Genomic DNA, 10,202 nt, shown 5'->3' with positions numbered 1-10,202 from the left:
AGGTAAAACACAATGAGCGTGAGTGACGTAACCGCGAGATGCATCAGAGTAAGATTAAGAGGGACTTGGGTCCTTTTGGTTCTGAATCGCGCCCTAAGAAACGGGCAAGATTTGATAGGCCCTAAGGCTTGAGGCACCAACTGTAGTGACCGAGAATCAACTATGCGTTGATTATGAGAAACACCACTCGGGCGAATGATTGGAGGAAGTTAGAAGCGTGACTCCATTACGGGTCAATAAAGCATCGAGTTAGGGATTTCCCTCGTCGACTAGATCAGGTGCCAACTGCAGCACAGACTCTGGCTTTGGGTTATGTTCAGCCTCCGAGAGTGGTTCAACAACCACCTAGAGGTCATGGTAGTAGTAGAGGGGTAATGGTTCAAGGAAAGGACATAGGGCACCGGGTAGAGGTGCAGGTTAGACTAAGGCTTGACAGTCAGGACTAGTTTATATGGATAGACACCGTGAGGATATTGACGATGTTGATGTCATTGCAAGTACATTCTTTATTCATTCTATTCTGTACTATGCTCTCATTGATATTGGATCTACTCACTCTTATATAGTTAGTGTTATTTCTACGAATCTGGGTATAACTACTAAAAATACTGCTAGAGAGTTTTCTGTGATTAGTCCTTTAGGTCAGTTAGTTCAGGTTGGTAGAGTGTACAGAGAGGTACCTTTAGAGATCCAGGGGATGGTATTTCCATCTAATCTAATGGAGTTACCCTTTAATGAATTTAATTTGATTCTGGGAATGGATTGGCTCGTTGAATATCAAGTCAGTCTAGATTGTGCAACTAAGAGAGTCACTCTGAGAACGGATGAAAATGATAAGGTAGTTATGGTTGGTGAGTGTCGATATTACCTCTTTAATGTAATCTCCACTCCCGTGGCTGACAAGTTAGTCTTAAAGGGGTGTGAGGCATACTTTGCTTACGTATCCAATTTTTTCCCCTAAAGCTTTCTGTGGGAGATATTCGCACTATGAGGGAATCCCTGGATGTTTTTCCTGAGGAATTGCCCAAAGTACCTCTAGATAGGGAGGTGGAATTTGGTATTAATTTGTTACCAAGTACTGCTCCAGTGTCTATTGCACCCTATTACATGGCACCGAAAGAGATAACCAAGCTAAAAGCGTAACTTCAAAAACTTCTTGATAAGGGGTTCATCTGACTGAGTGTCTCTGTAGGGGCACCTCTATTATTTGTTAAGAAGAAAGACAGATCGATGAGGATGTGCATAGATTATTGACAATTGAAAAAGTTGGCAATCAATAATAAGTACCCGTTACCGATGATTGATGACTTGTTCAATCAATTTCGAAGGGTATCTGTTTTCTCCAAAATTGATCTACGCTCTGGTTATCATCAACTCAAGGTCAAAGAGATTGATGTGTACAAAACCACCTTCATGACTCATTATGGACACTATGAGTTCTTGGTGATGCCTTTTGGCTTGACTAATGCCCCATCGGCATTTATGGACTTAATGAATCGGGTTTTCTAACTGTACTCAGACCAATTTTTAGAGGTATTTATAGACGACATCCTGAACTATTCTAAAACTAAGTTTGAACATGATACTTATCTTCGCATTGTACTTCAAATACTTTGAGAAAAATAGTTGTATCCTAAATTCAATAAGTGCAAGTTTTGGTTACAGGAAGTTTCTTTTCTAGGTCATGTGGTAATCGTGGAAGGGATCTAAGTCGATTCCAAAAAAATAGAAGCTATAGTTGAGTGGAAGCAACCGAAAGATGTATCTAAGCTTTGTAGTTTCTTGGGCTTATTTAGTTACTATTGAAGGTTTGTCGAGGGATTTTCTCTGATTGTGTTACCTCTGACGAAATTGCTACATAAGAATTCTCCATTTGTGTAGTTTGAGGCTCAACAATCTAGTTTCGATAAGCTTAAGTCTATTTTGACACAAGCTCCTATTCTAGTTTAACCAGAATCGAGTCAAGAGTTTGTGGTATATAGTGATGCGTCACACGTTAGGTTAGGATGTGTTCTAATGTAAGATGGTAAAGCGATTGCTTGCATGTCGCGACAGCTTAAGACACATGAGGGTAACTACCTTACACATGGTCTTGATTGGTTGCAGTTGTGTTTGCTCCAAAGATATGAAGGCACTATTTGTATAGTGAGAGGTGTATTATTTACACCAATCATAAGAGCCTCAAATATTTGTTAACTCAAAAAGAGTTAAACCTTCAGCAGCGTAGGTGGGTGGAGTTACTTAAGGATTATGACTGCACGATAGAGTATCATCCAGGTAAGGCTAATGTGGTAGCTGATGCCCTTATCTGTAGAGCGATGATTGATCTGAGATTAATGTTAACTCGTTTGAGTCTAGTTAAGGATGGTGGGCTATTAGATTAATTACATGTTAAACCGACTTTGGTCGAGCGGATTCAAGTTAAATAGTTGAGTGATGTGTCTTAGTTCAACAGCTACAATAGATTGGTTCGAACAAAACTTCCTATTTCAGCTTGAATAGCGACAAAGTTCTGCGTTTCGTAGGTCAGATTTGTGTGCCTAATGATAAAGAGTTGAGGCAATAAATCCTACAGGAGACAAATAGTAGTCCATATGTTATGCATCCTGGTGGGAATAAAATGTATTGGGACTTGCAAGAACTTTACTAGTGGCCTGGACTTAAACAAAAAGTAGTTGCTTTTGTGTCCCACTGTTGAACATCAGTTGCCCTCCGGTTTGCTTCAGCCAATTAAGATTCCTCAATAGAAGTGGGAGCGTGTAACGATGGATTTTGTTAATGGGTTGCCTTTAATCCCTACTAAGAAAGATTCAGTTTGGGTCATCATTGATTGATTGACTAAATCTGCTCACTTCATTCTTATCAGAACAGGTTATTCCTTGCTGAAGTTAGCCAAGCTATATATTTCTAAAATTTTCAGACTGCACGGGATTCCAGTCTCAATTATCTCTGATAGAGATCCGCGATTCATATCTCGGTTCAGGAAGAAACTTTATGAGGCTTTAGGCACCCGACTTAATTTTAGTACTGCTTATCATCCTTAGACCGATGAACAGTCTGAGTGAGTCATTCAGATTTTAGAGGATATGCTTTGGGGTTGTGTAATCAATTTTGGGGTAGTTGGGAGGACTATCTACCGTTGGCTGAGTTTGGATACAATAACAGCTTCCATTCTAGTATACAGATGGCACCCTACGAGGCCTTATATGGTCGTAAGTGTTGTACTTCTATATGTTGGACAGAATTAAGTGAATGTCGGGTTTTGGATTCCGAGCTAGTTTCTAAAACTAAGAACACTGTGAAATTGATTCTGTAACACCCCATACCAGTATCCGTCATTGGAACAAGGTATGAGGCATTATTGGGGCTTATTGAATCATTATTAATTAGGCGAAAAAGTAAAACAAAGTAAACATGTAATATTTAATAAATTCATATAACATAGTAATTAACTTACCGCTTCTCTATATTCAACATAATTATGCAAAGCATAATTATTCGAATTGATCATGAGCCCTAATACCTATTCTTATCACATTGTTAGTCGTATAATTCATATAAATATCAAGAAACATGTATGGGCTTAACTTTCATTAAATTTCACATATGCATATACTTTTACCCATCATTTATTCACATAACTTATAACAATCATTTTCTTATGTTTTAGATAAATACATATAACCATACATAAGCATGCCATTCACTATTTCTTCCTATCTATCACAATTTCAAATGACAGATTCATGTGAATTAGCTCAATAATAACCATGAAAATACTTACCACATTCTTTCACACATATTCCACTTATAACATATTTTATTTTTTATATTTGGCTTGACATTTACGAAGCAATATCGGATATTCATTTATTAGGCAATATCAAATATTTAAATTATTCTTTAACATATATAGCATTTAATTCAAACGTGAATTTATAACATTTTTCATTTTAACAAAGTTTAACATTCACCAAATATAATCGAGTATGTGATCAATTTATGCATAAGTCACTCACATATTTTCCTCCTCCTCCTCTCCATTCCACATCCTTAATGTATATAACACACTTGTGAGTAACATTATCTATAATTTTTACTATTTACTTATATGAATATTCAAGTTGTCCATCTCTGTCATAGTCACTAAATTATTTTTATCTTGAGTTACAGAACTCCAAATTAAGATCAGCTAATTTTCCATGAAACTAGATTCATGTATCTTTTTACCATAAAATTTTCAAAATTTTTGGTTTAACCAATAAGTACAGTTTATTCTTTAAAGTCACCCTTGTTCTGCTATCTGACAGTTCCGACCCTTCTTCACTAAAAATTAATTATCTCCTCCTACGAGATTCGAATAATGTTCCTATTTATTTTTATTGAATTCTAGCCTCTAGTTATTTTTCTTCAATTTTTGATGATTTTCCAAAGTTAGAATAAAGAAACCCGAAATCATTCTGACCTTTGTTCATCCTTTAATTTGATTTATACAATTTTTGGTGATTTTTCAAATTTAGACTACTGCTGCTGTCCAAAACATTTTTAATGCAAAATGTTGATTTCCATTTTACCCCAAATTTCACAGTTCATACAATTCAGTCCTTTCTCAATTAACCCCTCAATTGAGTTAATTTTTCTCAATTAATACTTTAGTCTATCATTTTAAACTACTTCATAACCCCTGAAAATTAGAACTTTAGCACTAGACCTTAATTCCAAACTATTTCATAATTAGGTCTTAAAATCAATTTCCATCAATTTTACTTGATAAAATTTTCATACATAAAAATTAAAACTTCAATTCTATATTTATTCATCGTATACTTCCAACACTCATCCATAGCAACTTTAAAAATTAGCCATGGGATCAAAAACTAATGACATAGTAAGTTGGACCCAATTGTAAAAGTCAAAAATCTTAGAAATTTGAAGGAGAAAGCAGGAATTAAAATTACATGAAGCTAGAGTATGAAAACCAGCCTAAACCCTCTTCCATGGTTGTTTTTCAGTTGATGAAAATGAAGAGAAATGAAGAGAATTCTAGATATTCTATTCTAGTCCCCTTTTTATTTAGTAAATTTTGTTATTTTCCCATTTTTCCCTTATTTCTTCAATTTTCGTAATTTTTCTTTGCTTGTGCTGCCCAAAGTATCTCCTTTAGGCTTATTTGACTTTAGGTCCTTCCTCATTTGACAATTGAGCTATTTAATCCTTCTAGCAACTTTTACACATTTTTCAATTTAGTTCTTTTTATTTAATTAATCACCCATACGTCAAAATTTTCTAACTAAATTTTAATACTACCTTATTGAAACTCCGTAAATATTTATAAAAATGTTTATGGCTCAGTTTATAACACTGAGATCTCGATACTTTTTTTTCTTAATTTCTTGTCTAAATAAATCTTTATAAAACACAATTTACTATTTCAAAAATCTTTTAAAAGCTACTTTTGGCTCATAAATATTAAATAATATAATCTACGAGTTTATTTTTTAGATTTGGTGGTCTCAAACCACTATTTTTGACATCGCTGAAATTTGGGCTATTACATATTCGAGATTGATTGAAAGCTTCCTCTGATTGACAGAAGTCCTATGCTGATTTAAAAAGAAAAGATATTGAGTTTTCTGTAGGTGATTAGGTTTTTTTGAAGGTATCACCGTGGAAAAAGGTTCTCTGATTTGGACGCAAGGGCAAGCTGAGCTCGAGGTTCCGTAGACCTTACTGCATTTCGAAACATGTTGGGCTAGTTGCATATTAGTTAGAATTATCGCCGGAGCTAGAGCAAATTCATGATGTGTTTCATGTCTCGATGTTGATACGATATCAGTCTGATCCGTTGCACATTTTTCCTACCGATGAGATCGAGTTGCGACCAGTTTAACATTCGAGGAGGAGCCTATTCAGATCATAGATGATGATGTTAAGGTATTGATGAAGAAAAATGTCCCTCAGGTTAAGGTTCTGTGGCGGGATCATAGCATTGAGGAAGCCACATGGGAACCCGAAGAATCGATGCGACAATAATATTTGTATTTGTTTGCTTCAGGTAAATTTCGAGGCCGAAATTCTTTTAGGGAGAGAGAGTTTTAATGCCTCAAAATTTTAAGGTTTGATTGTTAGATTCCGTTGTAATTAAATCTCTGTATCTATGGTTTTATGCTTTGTTTATATGATCAAGGTCAAGAGTTCGAGTCGCATATCTAAGATTTTTTTTATTTTAATTTTAGGTAACTACTATCCTTGAATGACACATTCAAGTTTAATTCGGTATAAATCTGTGTCAAGAATGAGCCTGTTGGTTTATTGGTTAAGCATCTGTCTATTCTCTAATCATGTGTTCGAGTCTCAATGTTAATGTTATTAAAATTTTGTTAAATGCTGAAGTTGTGCTAGTAGTTAGTTAACAATTAATGTTACGTTAATTCCCTTTCCCCTTCCCTTTTCCTTCTTATTTATCATTTCTTCTTTCTTTTTTTACTCCTTTAGATTTTCTTTTTTGATTGCGTTCGACAAGTGAGTATCGGAATAATTGAAACTCCTAAGTTGTCCGGAGTGTTGTTAAAAGATTTCTGTGTAACTTCTGTCTGAAACTCTTATGTCTTTGTGAAGTTTCGTTAGTTTCCGTTTACGTTGTTAAATTGAGAATTTCTGACTCCTTTGCATAAACTATCTGATAATTGGTCGTTAGTCTTTTCCTTAGACGTGAATATGGGGGGAGGTGGTCCTCCGCGTGCTGTTTCGAATTAGTGTTATTGAAATGTCGGTAAGCGTTTATCGTCGAAAGTTTAGCATCGAGGTTTTGACATTTTTAGTTGGATGTTAATGTAAGCAATGATTTGTTGTTTTAGTTGTTTGATTGGTTGTTGAATGGTTAAATTAGGTTTCGAGATTTCTCCTTGTTGTCTCTACTTCGAAACAAGATCAGGTGCATACCAAAAACCTTAAATTCTACAAATTTTAAAAGCCAAAAAATGTGGCTATTGACGCCATACGGCCAGGCACATAGGCGTGTGCCCAGGCCGTGAGAGCCACACAACTGTGTGGTTGACTGTGTAACTCACTGTTCATCAAATTAAAGCCACACGGGCATGCATCTAGGCCATGTGTGGCCATGTTAGTGCAGGGTTCACACGGGCAAAAAACACGGGCGTGTGTCTAGGTCGTGTAACTCACTGTTTGTGATTTAAGACCACACAGCCAGAGACATGGGCGTGTGTCCAGGCCGTGTGAGTCACACGGGCAAGGACATGAGCGTGTGTCTAGGTCGTGTAACTCACTGTTTACATTTTAGAATCACATGGGTAGAGGATAAAAGTATGTGTCCAGGCCATGTAAGCCACATAGGTAAGGAGATGGGTGTGTGTCCAGGCAGTAAGAATCTTGTTTTTGAAGTCATGAGTGTTGTCCAATACTACTACTGACCTCCCCAATGTATGAATGATCTAGATTTAATTGTACGAGAACTCTCTAATGCTTTATGACTGATATATGGATAAAATAACTGTATGTGTACTGTGATGGCTATTTCTGACACTGACTATATTACTTATTCGTGAAATGAATTAGAATGACTGAACGCATATTATATATATTTGTACTCTACATTTGCATGGGTTTGGATATTGTAAAGAATGAAGTGATCTTCTCTGAATTAGTGGCTAAGCCACGATGCGCATAAATATGAATATGGTGCTCTGTCGCATTTTGATCTAGCAACTAAGTCTCTCCTCTGTAAACGTGTCAAACAGACATTTTATGGTGTATAAGGTTGGTTGGGCATTAAATGCCTTTAACAGTGTATTGGGATAGCCGAAGACGGTGTGTAGTGGACGGGGTAGGAATATCTACATTTGAATCTGATATGTTCTATATATGAAACTGAAATTGCTTCGAGTATGTAACTAATCTGATCTGTATCTGAACTGATATTGCTTCTATTACCTAATCAAGTCTTGGGATTTGGGAATTATCTTATAAATGAGTTCTAATTGAACAAACGTCTTTTACGTACTAAGTTCACAACTCATTTTGTTATTGATTGGATTTTAGGTGGTTCTTAAACTTGAACGGGTCGACGTTACGAGAGCTCGGTCAAGCTTTTATCTTTCCTTTACTATTAGGAATTTTGGTATTCTATGATATTATGATGTTTGGGAAGATTATATACTTAGTTAATTGTTGTGATTGATATTATATGCTAAATGGTTCACTTTGACAATATTATAAATGTGGTATTCTTAATATCGATGATGAAACTCTTTGGATTTGGTCTGGACGTCTATGTCGAGTTTAGGGTGTTATACAAAACCAATTTAGTACAAACACAATCATTCTTTCATGCACATGGTAGACAATAACCAAACACTTTAACCCTAAACCTAGGGAATGGCAGACAGTAACCAGTACAATATAGAAGCTAAAGAACAATTTTAATCCAATTGATATTTGAAACTAGGAACATATTTGTCTCTTAATAACCAAACAATAACCAAACTTGATATTGTTTGATACAAACAATAAACATGGCATACCATACACAATATCTGCCATTCAGTTTGATACAAATAATAAACATGACATACACAACATCATGCACATGCACATGACATACACAACATCATTTTGATACAAAACAATAAACATGACATACACAACATCATGCACATGGCATACCAAACATAGTATCTGTCGTTCACTTTAATAAACAAACCCTAAACCCCATGTGAATAACAAATGAAACCAAAATCGAAATAACCCTAAATCCAAAAAATAAAAAAACTAAACATAAATAACCCCATGTGGATGCAACATTTTTCAAAATTTAAATCTAGACGACCCTAAATTGAAATAACCCTAATTCCAAAAAATCAAAAACTAAATATAGAAACTTACCCGTTTCAGTGGATGTAACAACATTGGCAGCTTCTCTTCTATTGACCATTGGCGCTGAGAACCAAAAACACTGATAGGTTTCTTGTTTTACCTTCTTTTCTTCCTAAATAGAAAATACTAATTGATTTCTAAACCTAAACCCTGTTAATCGATTACCAAATCGATTTTCTAACCTTAAACCAACCTTGTTAATCGATTCTCGAATTGATTTCTAACCCAAATCCCTGTTATTTTTTTTCCCAAATCAATTTTCTTTTCCTCCTCCCTTAATCACAATCAGTTTCTTTTTCTTTTTCTTTTTTTTGCCCTAAACCAACCCAACTCTACAAATTTTTTCCCTAAACCCATGTCAAACTTTGACCCTTCCACTGCTTCACCAACGTGATAAGTTAACTAGCCACATCAGCTAGTTAACTTGCCACATCAGCAATCCCATTAAGATAGTAACGGAAAATGTTAATAAGTGACTGATTTGTCACTTTTTGATAACGTTAATGATTGTTTTGTTAATTTTCTGAAGTTGAATGACTGAAATGAAACCTAGGTGACTGTTTTGTTAGCTACCCCGAAGTTGAGTGATTGTTGGTGTAATTTATCCTTAATAAATTTAGAATTAAAATTAAATTATTATGTAAAATCATTAAAAATAAGGTATTTAAGATATAATAAGAATATAACATTTAAAATAATATAAATTTGTCATTAAAATTATAAATTAAATTATGTTTTATAATTGAGGGTAAGAAATGCGGGAATAGATTGCTTGGAATTGAATTTAAGTTTTTATGTCTTATAACTTAATATCTTATTATTAAATCAAGAGATTAATGACAAATAAAATAAATTATTAATACGCTAAATTTTTATAAAAAAAATTTTACTTAAACATACAGTAACAATATAAAAGTAACATACTTTGTTTTTACCATATTTCTATTGCTACAATTCTGATTGAAAACCAATTTTTTCTCAATTCTTCATAAGGTGAATACCTGATTAATAGATTCTTTTACCCTATAATTTATCTTCCTTTCTTCTTTTTATTATATTTAATTACCTTTTCTTTCTTTCTTTCTTTTTTAATCAAGATACAACTCCATACACATTTAACTGTCTTTTTTTTTTTTTGGTGAGTACATTTAACCGTCTTCAAATGAAGCAATTATAGATACGTCCTGTTTAACATTTATGGTTGCTAGTTGCCATCCAGTAAGTTGTTTTTCATGGTTAATCACATTTAATAAATGTGGGTTGCCATTTGCTGCCAAGTAACTTTTAGCACCAGACAATACGCCAAGATA

At 34.5% G+C, this 10,202-nt stretch overlaps 1 protein-coding gene across 1 annotated transcript; it reads left to right on the top strand.

The window, feature by feature from the left end:
* Positions 1–451: 451 nt before the first annotated feature.
* On the top strand, positions 452–1,143 carry LOC107895809 (uncharacterized). The gene is made up of 2 exons (XM_016821032.1): positions 452–838; positions 964–1,143. Exons 1-2 carry the CDS (start codon positions 452–454, stop codon positions 1,141–1,143), a joined length of 567 nt encoding a protein of 188 aa, XP_016676521.1.
* The last annotated feature ends 9,059 nt before the right edge of the window (positions 1,144–10,202 follow it).

This window comes from Gossypium hirsutum, chromosome A06 (assembly GCF_007990345.1).
Source record: "Gossypium hirsutum isolate 1008001.06 chromosome A06, Gossypium_hirsutum_v2.1, whole genome shotgun sequence".
NCBI lineage: Eukaryota > Viridiplantae > Streptophyta > Magnoliopsida > Malvales > Malvaceae > Gossypium > Gossypium hirsutum.
The sequence above is the reverse complement of the archived record's forward strand: the minus strand, read 5'-3'. Positions and strand labels throughout refer to the sequence as shown.